At 44.4% G+C, this 21,360-nt stretch overlaps 1 protein-coding gene across 1 annotated transcript in view; it reads right to left on the bottom strand.

Annotated features, from left to right (window-relative positions):
• PMF1 (polyamine modulated factor 1) overlaps positions 1 to 20,740 on the bottom strand; it is a 75,520-nt gene extending 54,780 nt beyond the window's left edge. Inside the window, exons 1-2 of the mRNA XM_086946411.1 lie at positions 19,999 to 20,740; positions 7,019 to 7,124 (exon numbers count right to left, since the gene is read on the bottom strand). Coding sequence (XP_086802537.1) covers positions 7,019 to 7,124; positions 19,999 to 20,702 — 810 coding nt within the window. The 5' untranslated portion in view covers positions 20,703 to 20,740. The remainder of the gene's footprint in view (positions 1 to 7,018; positions 7,125 to 19,998) is intronic.
• Between the last annotated feature and the right edge of the window lie 620 nt (positions 20,741 to 21,360).

Genomic DNA, 21,360 nt, shown 5'->3' with positions numbered 1-21,360 from the left:
TTAAGTTGGTCTACACCGCTTTTAAGGGTTGGCGCATGATTAGTAAAATCATGCAGTTGCATCGCGTTAATTATCATACTCCGTGCGACTCCCCGGCACTACTACCTTCTATATTTTGGGATTATAGAATGCAAGTATGGGGGGAAAAAGGCTTAAAAGTGGTTGGATCACTCTTCAAAGACGATGTATTATTATCTTTTCAAGAGCTTAAAGACACCTATGCAATCCAACAGAATGACTTTTTTAAATATTTACAGTTACGAGATTTTATTTTGAAGAAACTAAATACAACATCTATACTGCCTAACGGTCTATTGACAATACTTAGTAGACCGACACGGATCGGTATTATATATAATTATCTACTTGAATTACATCAGGACGACCTTGCACTGCAAGAGTCCAAATGGTTGACGAGGCTTGCTACTAGTGTTGTACCCTTACAAGAGTCTATTAATATCGCGGCTGACATCATGCTATCGGCGAATTTACGTGCTCAGCATTATAAAACTTTATTCAATCTTTACCATACTCCTGCAAAAATGGCAAAGTGGGGCAACAGTTACAATGGGAAATGTTTTAGATGCCAAACTAATATGGCTGACATTGTTCATATATTTGTCGATTGCAATGTGTTAAATCCATTCTTCACATCTATTGTACAATTTCTTTCAAGTATGCTAAAAGTTGATGTCATAATCTCCAAGGAAATGATTATCTTTGGCCTATCTAGTGACTTGGATGTGTTTGTATCGTATCGTAAGTATAGATACCTGCTCTTTATGGTGATGGCAGTGGCTCGCCTTTGTATTGCATCAATGTGGTTGAAACCGGAAGCTCCAGCTTATGAGATGTGGAGAGCGAAATTCTACAATGTGTTCTATCTGGAGTACAACCTATATTGCACTAAGTCAATCAAGAAAAAGCAAAGGGGGATTAAGGTCTGGCAGGCGATGATTGATCATATGGGGGTTGAAGAGTGAAGTTTGTATAAAGCTAGACCAAGGAAGGTCTTCACTGTAGCGTAATATTAACACTGTTTTATGTCTTGTAATATTTATTTAATGTACTGTTTCTTTTTTATGTATCGACATAGGTTAAATGTTTCACTTTTTTGGAATTGTATAACATCATAACTGTAACATCAATAAGAAAAAATATAGGTTTTTGAACTGAATCAATAAAAAAAAAAAAAAAAAAAAAAAAAAAAAGATATGGAACTGACAGAAAGGCTGACTAATGATGTAGGTGACCATAACTGTTGATATAGAGGCAATCTTTTACAGAGCTTCTGTCCTCCGTGTATATGACATGTGAGCACACAAAAGCTGATTTTGCTAAAGCAAATAACTGAAGATAAGGAAGGCTGAAAATATTTTTCCCAGGGGATGGATGAGGGTTTTAGCAGCCGCTCTCCAATGGGTACACTTAAAAAGCCTAAACACCATAGCATTACTAATTGGCTGCCACCAACTGTCAGTTGCCCCAGAGCCGTGGGATGCCAATACCAACCCTCCACTATGTGCACCACAAGTCTAGCATAACCTTGTAGCCTGCTTGGGGTTTAACAATAAAAATACGCGAAGCACCTCCAAGTCTTTGCAATGTACCCAAGACGCTGAAAATCTGCAGGAAAATAGGAGTGCCAGGAAAATGGAGTACAGAAGCAAGATAGTAAAGCTCTCAACAGAGTGAGAGAATGCATATCCTCAGTCTCCTCAGAATTTGCATTGATGAAAAATATTTGGCAAGGCAGGTGGGTGTATAAACATCCCCCACTCTTACTCTCTGCAATCAATCACCCAAAAGGGTCAAGGCATTTCTGAACTTTATGCAAAACTCCAGAAAAAAGTGTCAGACCTTTGAGGAAAATACAACAAATCATATACCAACTTCAGTCTGCTCCAAAGCAACGAGCAGGATTCAGCTCACTCATGCCCTTCACCAGCAGGTCACCCCAGATGGCCATTAGTCGTGTTGTGGACCACACCCCAGGAGATCCCGAGCAAACTAAGGAGTCAAATAAATCGAAGCAAATTGAAAACAATAAGCTACAATGGTTGAGAGGGTTCAACACAATTCATTCATATGAAAGAGTAAGGGGCAAAACCAAGGCAGATAATTTCCAAAATGCGTGACTCACCTTAAACAGATGAGTAAGGAGAGGTTTATAAAGGGGTTTAGTAAAATACCGTGGTCAATAGCTAGACTAAACTGAGAGAACCACTCCCCACTGACGCCACAGTTTAATTACCCTGATGTATATATTGGACTCAACCTACTAATCATACTCCCCTTGCAGAGGTTGCATAATATTACAATTCAATCTTTCACAATGCACTGAAGATGCGGGTGCCGTCCAATTCCAACTGTTTCTCATCTGCCGCTAACAGCCCTTGGGGGGGAGGGGGGGGTCATGTCACAACACCGTTCGCATTAGCAAGCGCATGCAGCCCAGACTTTTACTGTAAGTCTATCTTGCAGTTGTGAGTAGGAGGACAAATGGCCAAAGATCCATCAACTCGTGACCCTCACTCAGCCATAATGTACCTTATCCAGAAGTGGGCCAAAGTAGGGCAGATTGTGTTGCTTTATTTAGAACCTTTAATAATAATAAAGACAATTCAGAAAGTAAATGCAAAGTCAGGAGAATGGTGCGAGAAACTCACAAGAACAGTCCTGTTCAAATTCCTGTAGGTTAATTCCAAAGCTGCACTGGGCAACAGTTTACACAGGGGAACGATGAATGGGCTGGCTCCTTGTGGGTTGAATAAGCATATTTAGAAAGGATGGAACTCCAAGAGTTGAGCCATGTTTGTTAAAGCAACAAAGCTAGTCTCTACACACATACTTGGAGACAGTGTGCACATTTTTTCAACAGCCTGTTCATTCTAAAACAAGAGCAGGCAATGTCCAATTTTTTTTTCTGAAACAGAAAGTGCACCGAGGTACACTCGGTGGGAAGAGTGAAAATTACATTATTTTCAAGAAGTAGGAGCAACCACAATAAAAGCGCCAGTAGAGCCGTGTCTTTCCCAGCCATGAAATCTTTACTGGTGGCTAAACACATACATGTCTCACATATGTATGGGGTCCCAGAGCACTTAGCAAGAGCTAAATCTATTTTCTGAAAAATATACTTTTTTTGTATGCATTCATGTGTGTCAAAATAGAGGCTACATTAACTCAATTGTATGTGTACTTGTGATTTATATGAGGCAACTCATTTGTGTCACAATGCCCTGCGCTGGCACTTGGTGGCTCATCCTGCAAACAATTCATTTGAGCAGGATCCTGCAGTACTGGGCTCTGTCCTCAAAGCATTTTGGATGGGAATACTTGCTTCTTTTTCTTACCCCTCAATTGAAGAGTAACGTTTTCTGTGCAACTTAACTGTTATTTCAGAGTGGATCTTCCTGAAGTAAGAAGGATGTGATAATCATCAAAGCCTGTTAAGTGTATAATTAGCAGGCATACACACAACAAAAAATCGGTCAATTTCTTAGGACAAAGCAATGTGCAACCTCAAGGAACAATGAAGAATTTTTCTAAAATTAAGTCAGGAGAATAAAGAAGAAAACCTCAGTTACTAAAAGAAAAAAAGACACTGCCAACAAAGTCTAGCTTGCCGAAGAACTACGCAAGGGGGATAGTAAGGCAATGGCATGGACAGCATTCTTCTGCGCTTAGACATTAAAGTAGCAATGGTGGGCTTCAGAGAAAGCATCTTCAGTTACATGAAACAATGACTTTGAAGTTCTACAATGTCAAAGTCCATGACGTCAAAACCTTTGTTGGCACGAAAATGCTGAAACAATAAATGATGCTGAAACCTTCAACGTCTATGACAATCCTCATAGAACAGACTTAATGTTCATTACATTCAGATACAATTTCACACAAAAGAAAAATCTCAGGTATTAGGTAGATCTTTGCCAGAAATATAACCAACAATAATATCCCCTTTTGCTGTTCTTAGTTCGAAGATATACAGGTCACCTCTAGGAAGAATCTGCTGCTTTGCTGTTCCACAACACAGATCTTCAGCCCAACATTGAAGAGCTTCTTACAAGTGACAATGTTTATGAACTCACATCATCCATCGTGATCATGATCACCCTATCTTCCTGCTAGCCGTAGAGGCTCAAAAACCCTTTGCCGATACAAGAAAGACTTAAGTAAAAGCACATTAAGGTGCACTCTCTTCCCCATACACTCAAATGTATAAAACTGACTGGATGAGAAAGGCCGTAGATTTGTGTCACATCACTAACCTCAATCAATGCAGCCAGAGCTTCAGCCTTGTCGGACAATTATGATACGGGGATCAGGCTATCTAGGATGAGATTCACACATAACCTAACAAAGGGGAAAACACCGGTCTTCCAAGAAGTTATCAAAAAACGAGGTCTCATCTTAACTAGATTATCAGAGCTGTGGCTGGCCTATCATATTGCAGTCCAGAAATATATGCAGAAAACATCTTGTATTCAAGTCTGGGTTGGATTAACTGGCGTTTAACTACAAAAGCAGAACGACCTCATGCTGTTAAAGAGCTCCACAAAGTGAACATGGAAGCCAAAACAAATTGTCAAGCCACAACAGAGGAGAACATTTCACAGGGGTATTTGTACCACTCAGAAGGCAAATGGAATCCGCAACAAAAGGTTCAATACCCCTTATACAGCATCAACAGCAATAGACACAAAAGCTTTAATTAAATAAACAAGACAACACCTAAAAGATAGAGGGTGCCTACCACATCCCTTAAAATAAGAAATGTTATGCAAAACAGATGCAGTGGCTCTTCCCTTTGTGCCATTTACAAAGGACACTTGGGTACTGAATTCTGTATACACTGGCCATACCTTCAGGTTTGAAACACCTACACATGGCATGCAACTAAAAATGTTTCATGGTTGCCATCTTCAACAACTGCATAAAAGAGGTTCATGAACTACTGCAAAAACAAGTGCTGGAGCCTGTTCCTGTCTACAATAGGCAAAGTGAAATAAACATCTGCTACAAATGTTCTTCAGTGGAAAAAAAAAATTTCAGCAGCTGTACAGACAATCTGAACCTGCAACACCACAACCAATTGTGATTTGAACAACCAGGAGATCGAGGGCTCCATCGCTTAAAACCCAACTGATCTGACACTGGTTATTAGTAAGAAATATGACGATTGCCTGCAAATCAATTGCCAGGTATGTGAAAGGTCCCGTTAAACGGACACTCCAACAGCTTCAGAATCTCTTAGCGCTGACACGTAACAATGGCTGAAATCCTGTCTAATGATTTCTCTATAAAGAAGACCGTGTTCAATTGTATGGAAGCAATCAGTTTTTTGAAAACTTTAGCTAAAAACACAACGAACTAGCAATTACACGGACTCATGGCTACAAGTCCAAAATCATTATTAATTCAGAGCATCACAGGTTGCTGTTCATGAACAGTAAAGCGGTGTGGATTCCCCGGAGTAACATTTCTAAAAGTATTTTTGACAACTTTTTGGCAATGAACAATTGGTTAAGGTCCTTAACATAACACAGTACCCAACAAAAACTAATGACAACCAATCAATAATATTCTCCCTACTCCGTGATGCACTCTCCTCAGAGAAACAGACTCTGTATAGGAAAATCAGTTTGACATTGTTTATCCCTAGATTGGTTGTTTTATTGGGATTCTAGATTTTGATGTCTGCAGAAGCCAGAGAGCTGTTCATAAGATCTAAACCGCTAAATAGGCTACATGCTTTGCGTAACATTACATTTACCTCAATGTGGCTCGTTGTGACAAGTCATGATGCCAGACTGAAAAGGAGAAGTCCGAAACATCAATAAAACATCCTACACGAGGTAACCGTTGGGATGCTCTGCTAAATGTGTGTGGTAATCGGGAAATTGTGGGTATATTCTAACTCGCCTAAAGATGTGTCATGCACTTTTTCAAAAACAACCAGCATAGTCATTTTATGCCTAATGTAATAGGAGAAACATGGGAAGAGGATGATAAAGCAGGAAACGGGTTAGGAAGAAAGCGAATAAAAACAACAGATATAGATCCCTTGAGAAGTTAGATGGGTTGTTGGGGAGCATACAGAAGACCTTGAACATAGGAGAAACAGCTGACACGCAAAGTGATACCCGTTGACCTAACGTACATAGTGCCCTTTTATGTGCAGGATCTTACTCTACAGTGAATTACTTGAACCTGGTGCTTAATTACTTCTAAAGTGTCTAGACATCGAAAAGAGCTTTTTACAAGGGAAACCGGTGACCAGATGGAGTCCAAGAAAATAAGTATGCTGGCAGCATATGGTGTGCTGTATTCTTCTGTGTGACATCCCTACTGAGAGGAAGTTTGCAATCACTAAGGTAACTATGAGTGTAGGTCTCTGGTGAACATGCTTGATGCCTTACTTATTTCAATAACCATTTTTGGTAAAAATGTTTATTCCCAACTGCTGAGGATTGCTTTCACCCTCTGTAATTTAATGAGGTTAAATCTGGTTTCTTTCTGACTTTTAAATTGCTTTATTTTTGTGCCATTTTTCATACTAAATTTGTATTAATTGTTTTACCTTCCCTGGTGTACAGCTTGACGTCCTCTTACGAAAGGCAGTAGCCTGCCACTGGTTCTAGACTTGTCTTGGTATTTGTATGGTATCAGTTTACCTGCTTCATCTCTCGACTGCAATAGTCTGCCTTCATGTGGCCTTTTAAGCAGAATGAGAAGGGATGAGGGTTCAACCCCTGATCAGGATTGGCTCTTTCTCAATAGATTTTACACAAACGATATGCCATGGAAATACTGCCATTTTATTGCTCATGAATAAAAAGGTAATACACTCCGTTGTCCTTGTTGCGAAGACTTCATTATATATTTAATTCTAACAAATAGAGTGATCTATAAACCAAGCTACCACACATAGTATACCATCATATTAAAATTAAAAATATAAATCTCACTTGTCAATATCACTACCCATCCAACCCCTGTTATTTTGGATTACCTTAAAAGAAGTCTGGAGCTGGGATATGAATTGATCATATATACTTCTCGTCATTTCAGGCTGGAATTTGTAGAATCGTTCGTAACATTTTGCAAACCGCTGGTAACTATGTAAATCAAAAGGTTAAAAAAAATACAATTATTCAACACTTAATTGTGCAAAACATGGCTGAATTCTGCACAGGTATTGTTTTGGTTGCCTACCTGTTGCGGTCATGAACTGCCAAAGTTACTATACGAGTCCATCAAACGTTCAATTCACAATGCAGTATACAGTAATTTGGACTGGAAACTGAACCCCAAAGCTGGTAAGTCTCACCACCAGTCACACTATCTCTGGATCAAGACAGCAGACCAACTTGCCTTGAGAGCTCTCCAGGTGTTATAATCCCGGAACAGTAACCTACCTGAACTCCCAGACACATGTTAATGCCCTAAAGAACCTCAGATTCTGGGACATTCAGCCTTGTCATCATCTTGGGTGACACTGGTTACGCAAGTTACAAGCTGTGCAATACCGCATTAGAGGTTTTACAGTTCCGGAATGTTGTAAATACTGGGCGCTGCAAGAGAGTAGGGTCTGCTTCCTATGGTCACCTCCACTTTTTGCTGTGATTTTCTGGTTTTTCGACTTTAGTGTGGCGGTGGGCCTGCTAATCAGACCCACAGCCCAGCTTTTCTCTCTAAATTGATACCATGTACTTTAGGTACATACCAGATTGGGTATTGGGTCACCTTTGTGAGCCCCTGTATAGTGTACCATAGGTACCCAGGGCATAGGTGCATCCAAGGCCTACCAGGGGCTGCAGCATGTATTATGCCACCCCTGGCTGGCCCTCCAAACTGACACCACAGGCTGATCACTCAGCTTGGGTAAGGTGGTGTAATTACCCCTTACTTAGATATATTATACCTATATCTACCATACATATAGACATATATGCACCTATAAGTCACTCCTATGGCAGGCCTCGACTATCCTGCTGGCAGAGTGATTGGTTTTATGTGAGAGGGTGCCCTAGCATGAGCTAAGCCCTTCTGCAGGTTTTGGAACCATCTCCTTATAGCTGTTCTATGATATAGCCATACCATATACTCTTACGTGCATTATAATCCTCGCGGTTAATGCCAACTTTGGTTTGGCTTTATCAAAACATGTCGTGTAAGGTGTCAACCACTTTGGAATACTACCCCCCTCCAATTCTGGCGCAGGGGGTAGCATTTCACCCTTCTAGAGGGAAAAGACATGTATGTTACTGCTTTACCCGGTTAAAGTTAAACAGAGCCTCAGCATCACAAAATGGATGCTGCTGCCACAGACACAAGTCTGGCCTCCTGTTGCTGGTGGAAGCTCCAGCAAGGGCAGCCTGGACAATAGGTTTCCTGTCCAGGGAGGTGCCAGCACCTCCCCAGACATGGGTTTTGTGTATTGGGGCAGGGAGGGCTGCATTCAGTGAATGGATCTAGACACTGCCTGGGGCACACAAGGTGCTCCATGCATAGCCGGGGTTAAAACCAGTTGCTGGGGCACTCCAGCCCCAGCTCTGTAGCGAAACTGGACAAAGGGAAAGGGATGTAACCACCCACTTCTCAGCTCCACCCATAGGAGGGACCTAGGCAGGTAATACAGCCCCATAGCATAGTATACGTAAAGGAGCTGTGTCCCCAGGACTTCAGATTATCCTGGAAAGAAACTTTGATACATAACTCTTGGACCGTCGACATTCTATTCTGACTAGAAGACGGAAGACATCTCCCTTGTGGTCAAGGAGTGACCACCCTCTGGAAACAGGCACCACCAGTAACTTGCCGGCCTGCTTTGCCGACGCTCCCGCCAGAACCCGAAGACTCAGCGACACAGGAACTGGACTCTCAGACTTCTCTAACTCCGACACACATCCACAGCAAAGCTGAGACCAGTGGCGGACACGAGAGGCATGGGACCGGACACCCTGGACATCCTGCATTTTGCTAACTGCTCGATTACCGAGGTACCCTCGCAGTTATGCACTGGAGTACGAGAAGCCCCAGACCCGCGCACCATTTGCACCGAAGCTCCGCCCTCCACACTCCACAAGTGCCGCATGGGGCCAGCTCTTGCATTTCAGCTCGACGCTTCTTCCCGGTTCCTTGCCCGTTGGCTAGTGAGCCCCCTGAAGACTCTTCTTTTGAACTAAACTGCTTTCCTGGTTGCTCCAGGCTTGCTCCAGCTTCCCTTCAAAGGATAAGAGCCACAGACCTTGCTGGTCTGCAACAGAGCCAATCTCGACATCCTGCGTGGGTTGCGTTTGCCAAGGCTTGTTGGGTCCATCCACTGCAGTCAACTAGATCCTTCGTGGGACAGCTCAAATCCAGCGCCTGGTCATCGTCGATGCCTCCTGGACCTCGTGGTTGAAGAGACAAACTCACCTTCTTCACCTTCAAGCACGCGACATCGCCTGGTTCCTTCCTGGTCACTGACTAGTGACCCAGACTCTGTCCCCTCTGCTTTCAGGTTCTTCACATCACTGATCCACCCTTGGATCCACCCTGACACTTTTCCTCTGGTCGCCTGCAGCACGTCTTTGCAGCTCTCCATAGAAAACGACGAAACCAGACACGAAAAGACACCTATGCACCCGGCTTCCCTGGGTGAGGTAACACGAGTACTCCGGTGCTACCATGGATCTAGACTCTCAAAGTGTCCTAGTTTAAAAGGGTTCCATCCTAGTCCATCCCGAAGTGTCCTTAAATTGCATATTTGTAACTTCTTTGTTTTCCATTATAAGTCAATGGTAACCCGCAACTGTGTTTAGACACTGCACGAGTCTCCGGTGGGCCTCCTACTTCCTAACCTTTGGTTGTTTAGTGTAGTCCCAGCGATTCTACAGGCCCTAGGCCCGCTGGCTAACTCTAATGTGGTTCTAATACCACTTCCTTAGTATATGGTTTGTGAGGCCCCTAGGGCATAACTGTATTTGTGCAACTTATCGTATGCTAATTGAGTAACTTGTGGTGTACTTTGACCTCTGACCTCATAAAGAGTGCAGAGGGGTTGTGTTAGAAATAAATACATATATATTTGATATATACCAGGTGTGGTGCCCTTTCATTTGGTATTCAAGGGATTATAATTGGTAAAACAGCTTGCTTCACATGCTCTCTGAAGTCTTAGCCTATGACTGCTGGTCCATGCTACCACTAGGATAGCTTGTCTATAAGGTTGACTTTACAACCACCATCAATAAGGATCGATTAGACTGGTGCAAGGCGCCCACTAGACTAGAACTAGTGGACATCATATGCCAGGCTAACTTCTCACAGGCACCCTACAGTGACGCAATGCAAAATGACCCCACCAACCCCCCCCCTATGCAAAATGTGATAAACCCGCCACCCTCCCCTCGAGTCTCCCATGTCAAAGGGATTAAAAGCACTTGTGCTGACTGGGGACTTCATAAAGGAAAGGGAGCCCCTTGAAGCATTGGGGCCTGTCCTGTGCCGCAAGAGCCCGCGTTACGCCCATGGCACTATGCAATGAATTAACAGTACTTGTCAACACTGAAGGCAATTTTTCATAATTAAATGTTTGCATTTATACTGGCATTAACATGTGCAAGTGAAAATATATTTACGGTGTGTTTATGTATAGTGAATGCAGACCAGCATATAGAAATGAACAATGTCTGGTTGCCGCTTTGTATTAGGTCGCATGTCTTTCTTTATTCCAGTAGAGGCTGACTCCACAGTTACCATTTCGATGTGACCTGGTGTTCTTTCTCATGTGAAAAAAAGTATTTTCTGTGATACTTGCATAATGCACAAACGAGCTGGTTCAATGCACCTGCAGAGCACAGCTTGATCAAATGTATCTCATTATTTTGCAGATAACCAAGTTTGAAGGATGTTTATATAAGCCTCATTGTGTAGGTGCATGAGAAAAGTAATGCGTTTATTTATCTACTTGTGCCTTTACTCGGATTAGTTTGTTATATCGGAGCCACGAGTAGGTGTATCAAATGTTCGAATTGTGTGATTTTAGGCTAACGCAAGGTAGATGACAATTCAGAACCCCTCTTTCCCCAACTTAGTAGCAGAACCTTTCCCTAACTTATCAGAGTAGGGTGCTCTTTATATGAGAACTGGTTTACATTTCCTTTTTAAACAACTTTATCCGTTTGTCTTTGCAATTATGACTTTTGAACTGTTTTGAACATACGTTGACTAATGTATTCATGTATTGATTTACCACTAATTTGATGTGAATTTGTAAACTTGCTAATCCTTTAATATAACTTTACGGTTTGAAAAGTAACCACCTTGTCTTCCTTGTGGAGCCTAATGTGCTTTACATTATTGAAATGTATTGATTTTGAGATCTTTGGAGACACCTTAATGTGCCCTGAAAGGACACGAAGCAAAGCACTCCAACAACCCCAAACACAAACCTGTGACTTGCAATTTACACAAAAAATATTTTACCACATTAACATACAACATTGTTGCCATGCCACCCTCCCCTTAGGCTGTGGATCCATAAACTTTCTAGTGGATTTATGCTAAGTGCGTGTTATTTGGTCACACATTAAAAACCATGTGGTAATAGGTGATGTCTGCCAATAATACTAAGACCTACTTTTCCCCGTTACTATGCTGCCTCTTCATTTCTGACTGATGAGGTTACACAGCAGTCTTTTTCTTGAAATTCCCCTTGTTTGGCAGTCTACCCAAGGTGAATTACTGTAAGAGTTACAAGACATAGAAATTTCAAAGGGTGTTTCATGTGGTCTACATACTCAGGACATCTAAAGTGGTTTCAAAATTCTATCTGCTTTATCTAGAACCAGTAAAAAAAAATGCAGCTGAAATCCTTTCGGTAAGAAGATCCCAGATCCTCAGTATTGTTCCTACATGACACTCTTTTTAAGGGGAACATTACTCTGTGGTGGGGTGGCTGGGGAAGAGCTCCACCTGAATTACTACTCAAGCAATGAAGCGGTGCAGTGCCTCCTCCTGTATGGTGCAGGTAGCAGCAGTGAGGAACTGTTCCATGTCCACCCAGTGCAAGCCCTGATGGCAATACCAGGCAAAGGAACAATCTTACTGAAGATCCATTTTTTTCTTTTGAATGCACTTCCCGCACCCAAGCGCTTGCTGGCTATTAACAAGCATTAGAAATGCAATAGGTCTCGGAGTGACATTATTTAGAGCTATTGATATTGTAAATGACATTGTTTTTTGTGTGTTTTTATTTTGTAAAACATAATGAAAACGAATTGTAATTTTAAATAAAAGTAAAAAGATAGTACTAAGTGGCCTAATGTAATATATACAGTCTTATTGTGTCTAACTGTAAACTATATGTGTTTGGTAGAGGGCAACATATATCGTATATGTTTGTAAGATGTGTTGTACTGATGGAATATTTAGATTAGAATGAAGGGGAAGATATGCAGATAAAAGGTAAGGGAATTAGGGTAGTATTGTAAATGGCGAGGCCTTTTATTTTGGTTTTAAATATGTAAATAAAAGGCATATACATTTACAATGCCAATAGCTCAAACTTGCGTAACTGCGAGACCTAATGCATTGCAAATGCTTGTTTAACATGGAGGGTAAGCAAGCACCAAACTGCGTGACACGCCAGGTATAGGAACACATGGAGAAAAATATTGCCTTTCAGCAGGAAATGGTATAGTCCAAGGTCTTTGTAAGAAATGCTAATTACTACTGCTACTCCACCACCTACTACTCCTACTACCCCACCACCTACTACTCCTACTCCACCACCTACTACTACTCCTATTACTACTCTACCACCTACTACACCACCTACTACTCCTACTCCACCACCTACTATTCCTACTCCACCACCTACTATTCCTACTCCACCACCTACTACTCTTACTACACCACCTACTACTACTACTCCACCACCTACTAATCCTACTACTACTCCACCAACTACTCCTACTCCACCACCACCACATACTACTCCTACTACACCACATACTACTCCTACTACACCACATACTACACCACATACTACTACTACTACACCACATACTACTACTACTACTACTACATCACATACTACTACTACTACACCACATACTACTCCTACTACACCACATACTACCACTACTCCTACTATTCCTACTACTCCTAATCCACCACCTACTATTCCTATTCCACCACCTACTACACCTCCTACTACACCTACTCCTCCTAAAACTACTCATCCACCTACTACTATTCCTACTCCACCACCTACTACTATTCCTACTCCACCACCTACTACTACTACTATTCCACCACCTTCTACTACTACTATTCCACCACCTTCTACTCCTACTACTAATCTACCACCTACTACTACTACTTCACTACCACCTACTACTCCTACTACTTCACCACCACCTACTACTCCTACTACTTCACCACCACCTACTACTCCTATTACTCCACCTACTACACCTAGTACTACTCCACCTACACCTATTACTACACCACCTACTACTACTCCACCTACTACTACTCCACCTACTACTACTCCTACTCCACCACCTACTACTACTCCTACTCCTCCACCTACTACTATTCCTACTCCACCACCTACTCCTACTACTATTCCACCACCTACTACTAATCTACCACCTACTACTCAACCACCTACTACTCCTACTCCTACTCCACCACCTACTACTCCTACTACTTCACCACCACCTACTACTCCTACTACTTCACCACCAGCTACTACTCCTATTACTCCACCTACTACACCTAGTACTACTCCACCTACACCTAGTCCTACTCCACCTACTACTACTCCACCTACTACTTCTACTCCACCACCTACTACTCCTACTACACCACCTACTACTCCTACTCCACCACCTACTACTCCTACTCCTACTCCACCACCTACTACTACTCCTACTCCACCACCTACTACTACTCCTACTCCACCACCTACTACTACTCCTACCCCACCACCTACTACTCCTGCTCCACCTCCGCCACCTACTACCGCTACTCTACCACCTACTTCTACTCCACCACCTACTCCTACTACTACACCACCTACTACTACTACTCCACCACTTACTACTGCTACTCCACCACCCACTTCTACCCCACCTCCTACTACTACTCCTACTCCACCACCTACTACTACTACTCCAACTACTCTTACACCACCTACTACTCCTACTCTACCACCTACTACTACTCCACCTACTACTACTACTCCACCTACTACTACTCCACCTACTACTCCATCTACTACTCCTCTTAGTACTCCTACTCCACCACCAACTACTCCTCTTAGTACTCCTACTCCACCACCAACTACTCCTACTCCGCCACCTACAACTACTCCACCTACTACTCCACCACCGACTACTACACCATCTACAACTACTACTCCACCTCCACCACTTCTACTACTCCTACTCCACCACCTACTACCCCTACTCCACCACCTACTACCCCTACTCCACCTACTACTACCCCATCTCCACCACCTACTACTACTCCACCACCTACTACTACTCCTCCACCACCTACTACTACTCATCTACCACCTACTCACCTACTACTACTACTCCCACTCGACCTACTACTCCTACTCCACCACCTACTCCTACTACTACTCCTCCTACTCCACCATCTACTACACCTACTCCACCACATACTACTCCTACTCCACCAACTGCTACTACTCCACCACCTACTACTCATACTCCACCACCTACTACTATTACTACTCCTACTACTCCACCACCTACTCCTACTACTCTTCCTACTCCACCACCTACTTCTACTCCACCTACTTCTACTCTACCACCTACTACTACTCCACCACCCACTACTACTCCTACTGCTCCACCACCCACTACTACTCCACCACCTACTACTCCTACTCCACCACCTACTACTCCTACTCCACCACCTACTACTCATCCTACTACTCATACTCCACCACCTACTACTCATACTCCACCACCTACTACTCATACTCCACCACCTACTACTCCTACTCCACCACCTACTACTACACCACCACCTACTACTCATACTCCACCACCTACTACTCATACTCCAACACCTATTACTACACCACCTTCTACTACTACTCCACCACCTTCTACTACTACTCCACCACCTTCTACTACTACTCCACCACCTACTACTACTACTCCACCACCTACTACTACTACTCCTACACCACCTACTCCTCCACCACTACCCACTACTACTCCACCGCCTACTACTACTCCTCCACCACCTACTACTACTACTCCAGCCCCTACTACTACTCCAGCGCCTACTACTACTCCAGCACCTACTACTACTCCAGCACCTACTACTACTCCAGCACCTACTACTACTCCAGCACCTACTACTCCTACTTCTACTCCACCACATTCTATTACTACTACTACTCCATCACCTACTACTACTACTCCTACTCCACAACCTACTACTCCTCCTACTATACTACTCCTACTCCACCACCTACGACTACTCCACCTACTCCTACTCCACCACCTACTACTACTCCACCTAGTACTACTACTCCACCACCTACTACTACTACTCGTACTCCACCACCTACTACTACACCATCTACTACTCCACCACCTACTACTACTCTGCCTACTCCTACTCCACCACCTACTACTACTACTACTCTTACACCACCTTCTACTCCTACTCCAACTACTCTTACACCACCTACTACTCCTACTCCACCTACTACTACTACTCCACCACCTACTACTATTCCACCACCTACTACTATTCCACCACCTACTACTACTACTCCACCACCTACTACTCCTCCTCTTAGTACTCCTACTCCACCGCCCACTACTCCTACTCCACCACCTACAACTACTCCACCTACTACTCCACCACTGACTACTCCTACTTCACCATCTACAGCTACTACTCCTACCACTCCACCACTTCTACTACTTCTACTCCACCACCTACTACCCCTACTAAAGCACCTACTACTACTCCAGCACCTACTACTCCTACTACCACTCCACCACATTCTATTACTACTACTCCATCACCTACTACTACTTCTCCTACTCCACAACCTACTCCTCCTCCTACTACTCCTACTCCACCACCTACTACTACTCCACCTACTACTACTCCTACTACTCCACCACCTACTACTACTACTACTCGTACTCCACCACCTACTACTACATCTACTACTCCACCACCTATTACTACTCCACCACCTACTACTACTCCTACTCCACCTGCTACTACTCCACCACCTACTACTACCCCACCACCTACTACTCCTCTTAGTACTCCTACTCCACCACCCACTACTACTCCTACTCCACCACTCCTACTCCACCACCTACAACCCCTACTCCACCACCTACAACCCCTACTCCACCACCTACTACTCCACCACCTACTACTCCTACTCCACCACCTACTACTCCTACTCCACCACCTACTACTCCTACTCCACCACCTACTACTCCTACTCCACCACCTACTCCTACTCCACCACCTACTACTACTCCTACTCCACCACCTACTACTACTACCACTCCACCTACTACCCCCACTCCACCACCTACTACTCCACCACCTACTACTACTCCTACTCCCACTACTCCTACTCCACCACCTCCTACTCCCACTACTCCTACTCCACCACCTCCTACTACTCATACTCCACCACCTACTACTACTACTCCACCACTTACTACTACCACTTCACCACTTACTACTACTACACCACCTACTACTACTACACCACCACCTACTACTACACAAAAAGGATGTTTGTTACTCAACTTATTTGGACTTGTACCCAGTTTAACAACCAGGATTCGAACCTGACCACGGGATCAGAGGACTGTAGGTGAGACAAACTTACACAAAGGAAGACGGGGAAAACGAAAGGCGCTTCAGCCATTGTTGAGGATTCGAACCTCTGACCACGGATGCAAAGGACTGTCGGTGAAAAACTTACACGAAGGAAGACGGGGAAAACAAAAGGCGCGAGGACTGTAGGTGAAACAAACTTACACAAAGGGAGACGGGGAAAACAAAAGGCGCTTCAGCCGCCATTGTTGAGGATTCGAACCTCTGACCACAGGATCAAAGGATTATAGGTGAAACAAACAAATACGGAGCAGCGAACAGCAGGAGGGGGCGGGAACGAGCACAGCGGGAGCAGGCGACCTACCTCATCTTTAACAAACAGGAAAATGGCGACCGGCAACTCTGAAAATTTTCGGATTCGGGGGCGTGTTTTGCTGTTTTGAGTGACAGACAACGTCACTGTCTAAAGAACAGCAAAACGTACGCCCCCAAATCCGAAAAAGACGGAGCTCCTTTGGAGGGACGGCTCTCCTTCAATGGCTGGCCTCCGTTTAGGAAGCTAGCCAATGGAGGAGAGACAAAAAGAGAGGCGGGGTAAAGCAGCCACTCTAAGAAACATTAATTCTCGGACTTCCGGTTCTGCCTTCGACAGACCGGATATTACCTCGACCTAAAAAGGCATGATGCAGTTGCTTTATTTTGTAGGTGTCCATATTTTTTACTCGCTGTTCTCAATGCTGTGATTGCAATACACTGCCCATTCCAAAATACCATATATGGTCAGCTTTATTTTCATGGATAGGTCAAGACAGCTTCTCTCTTTTCGGTCCAGGAAGATGTACTTGAGACATGGCGCAGTGCATTCGGTTTAATCCTAGGCTAGAAGGGAACAACAGCATGAAGCCCTGGCCAGAAGTCTTTTGCAGCTCAAGATAAAAGCAAGATGTAGGCACTGAAGGTGGGTTCTGTTTGTAATATACTGCTGGCTGTTGTGGAAAGTGGAGCCCAATAGCAAGATGGGTAATGCTCAAAGTAATATTTCAGGCTCACCAATTCTGTGCGCTTGTTCTTGGGCAATTGCCTGCGGAATGAGATGGAGGTAATGAACAACTATTCAGTAGGATACAAAATGCAGTGACGCAGAGCAGTCTTTGTGGCTCTCCGGTTGCTGGCACTTCACAGCACAATATAAGAGATGGAGTCAAAGATGACGAAGAAATGTGTATTGTGGTAGGCTCAGGTAAACATCGTTAACACATGTTAGCTATCACTGGCTAGATCTAGGGCCTGAGCTACCTAGGTAGCCAAGCCAATTCTCACTAATCCTTTGTTTCAACAGACATAAGCCCTAGCATGGCTTGGATTCCTCAACAATCCTAAGTGCGGGCCTAATTTCCATGCAGGAGGAATTTGCCCTTCACAAGTGACCCATACACAAAAACAAAGATGTGATGACACGGTTCTCTATTGTGCTTCTATCACTGTATGTTTGCAGTAGACAATTCATTTAGTATTTGCAAATGGACACCACAGCCTACATGTCTCTCACACGACACACAAATGAGGAATCCCGGTTATGAAGGAAGGAGTAAATTTACAAAGTAATGCATAGGGTTAATGGCTTCGCCCCAGGAGATTCAGGAGAAAAATGGTCACTACTAAATAATTAGCCATGACCAATTATCAGTCATCCACCATCTTGTCAAAAGACAATAACCAAATTATTTTATATGTGCAGGAAAGGTCTGGGGGAACCCTCCTGCCAGCAGAAATTGTCATTGTCCTGAAGAAAACAAAGACTGGAGCATATTCAGTGGACCACAGAACAGGGAGTTCACTGAGGCAAAAAGGGACAGAGAATGAGCAAAAAGCAGAAATAAGCACGTGGACACATTTTTCCAGCAGTGCAAGACTTTTGTCATTGAAGGATATCACTTCTTTATATACTGTAGGAAGCTTGCTCTGTACAAGTGGCACAGGGGCTGCCGGGTGCAGAGGTCCAAATCAGGAGTTCGGCCCAATGCTTTTCAATGGAGACTGGAGGTGCCCGGAGCCACAGTGCTTGCAAGCAAGTAGATTGGTTGCAGGGGCTAAGCTTTGTGGTTTAGGTGAAGCAAGGAGGGGGAGGCACAAAGCAGCACCAAACATACACCACCAGCGGAAAAGGGGTGGCCGGGTGCAATTTCGATGTTGGGTGCCCAATGCTTTTCCATGGGGATTCTTCTTTTGGCAAAGAGGCTGCAGGTGTGGCATCAGAGGTGGCAGGAGGTAGACTATTGACACCAGAGATAAGAAGAGATGAAGGGAGTCATAGGGGAACCGTCGGTGCAGCTCAGCAAGGCACAGGGGCCTCGGTGCAGGGTGCCTTTTCAACATTGGAGTCTTCTTACCGGAGCCGGTCGCAGTCAGGGTAAGCCTCCTGGGACCGGATTCAGCGCTCGATCCATCATCTCCTTGTGTTTCCTTTGTTCGCTCTAAGTTGGCATGGTATGCAATACATGTATCCCTTGCTCACTTTGCCAGTGGATTAAAAATAGCCTGCCCGATGAGGGTTGTTACCCCGAAACCGGTCCAAGGATGCTTGTTTCCGGTCGATGGAAGACATGGCTTGGCAGTTCGGGCTGGACTGTCCCCATGAGGCACGGTCAAGACTGATTTGCATATGGCTGGGTCTGAACTGGGGTGGCAAAGTGAGCAAAAGAATGATGATGGATTCAACCTAGATCTGTATCTGGGGGTGAGTGTCTTAAAAGTTTCAGTGCTCCGTCCATCATCTACTTGTGTTTGCCGTGAAATATTTTAAAAACACCTCCCTTTCAAGGCTTTTCAATGGCTAAACCAATTATAATCAACTTTCCAATGAAGTATTGCAAACAAACGTTGAGTTAGCTGACAGAATAGGTGCAGTCTGACATAGGGTGTTACAATGAATGATTTACAGAATAATAAACCCAATGGGACTGTCACAAAAGAAGGCAATAGTGTTGAGTAATTTGTCATCAATACAATTTTGTTTGTCAGGTGACTTTCTGGTGGTGTTAGTAAGCATCTAATTATTGTTAGGAGCTCTCTGCTTAACTGTTACGGTAACATCAAAGTACAAGACGTGGAATATTGCAAAAAGTGTCTCACCTGCCTGCCTCCACCAACTTCTCCAGAAAAGTCTCTACTGTTGTATTGAAAATGTCCACGCTCGGCAGGTCTCTGGTGGCACCAATCTTCGAACAGTTCTGCTCCACTGCAGCACATCCAACAGTCTGTGAGGCAGCCCCTTCTTTGGGAACTGGAGACCCGTAAGTATCTTCTTTTCCAGTTACTGGATGTGACAAGGTACCCGGCAAAAATCCGACATCATGCGCGGCTGCACTAGCCGAGGGAGCCGTCTCGCCTTCAGCTCCTAAGGCGCCCTCTTTAGCGGAAACCAATAAATCACAACCCTCAGCTGCAACAGGAGTTTCTAAGATGCCTTGCTCCGGGGGACGAGAAGCTACCGAGGCACCTAACTCGCTTAGACATTTCGGCAGGGAGGCACAAGCTTCACCCTGGAATATACTGTCGGGGACACGTTCATCCACCACGCCGCAGTCCTCTGCAGTGCCTACTTCAGCTGGGCACGACGTGACAGTGACACCTCCCTCGCCTAGACATGGAGCCACCGAGGTACATACTTCACTAGGCCATGGGGGCACTGGAGCACATTCTTCACTGGGGCCTGGGGGCACTGAGGCATCTACCTCGTCGGGACCTGGGAGCTCTGAAGCACCTGTGGGGTCTGAGGACATGCCAGCCCGTAATTTCGGTTGTCTGTCTGATAAGGTTTCTTTAACGGACGCCATTTGTCCGTAATTTTACCCGCCGTTGGGTGACCAATTGTTGGGCCTGTGCCTTTCTATCACCAACCGTTGTTCCAATCGTTGCTATGGAGAACAAACACAGCGATCTAGGATTGGCTTGAAAGCCATCAGCCAATCCTAGAGCTTGTTGGTTCACTGCAGGAGTGTTTTCATTGGCCCTGATGCTTCAGGGCCAATGAGAACAGCTACTGTACTTCCGGACACACAGAGCACGTTTTGAGTCTTTAGCTTTTGCATATTTCGGGACCCGAACTTGACCCTGAGCTGTGGAGTGCTGTGCGCGTGTAGGCCCGGCGTTGGCCTAGTTGTGTGCCGTTACTGCCAGAGGGGTAAGAGAGTCCCGGACCAGAATGACCGGTCTGCCGCGGACCCGCCGTTTCCCGGCAAACACCTCCTCATTCCGATTTGGTTATCGCTAAGTTCAGTTGCTTCAGCTAGCTGCTTTCTTTGCCTCATGACCCGTGATTATTTTCAGTGTATGCTCTCTATGCCTCACTCTCTCCGGTTACCAGAGACTGAGGCATCGTCTTCTGAAGGGGAACCCATCACGGTGCTTGTGAAATCTACACAAGGAAATGTATGTGTTCGAGATGAATCTCAGTGCTGCATTCAAGGATGTGTCCAGTGCTGAAAAAATTGA

This window comes from Lissotriton vulgaris, chromosome 12 (assembly GCF_964263255.1).
Source record: "Lissotriton vulgaris chromosome 12, aLisVul1.2, whole genome shotgun sequence".
NCBI lineage: Eukaryota > Metazoa > Chordata > Amphibia > Caudata > Salamandridae > Lissotriton > Lissotriton vulgaris.
Note: the sequence above shows the minus strand (reverse complement) of the source record. Positions and strands in the feature narration are given on the sequence as shown.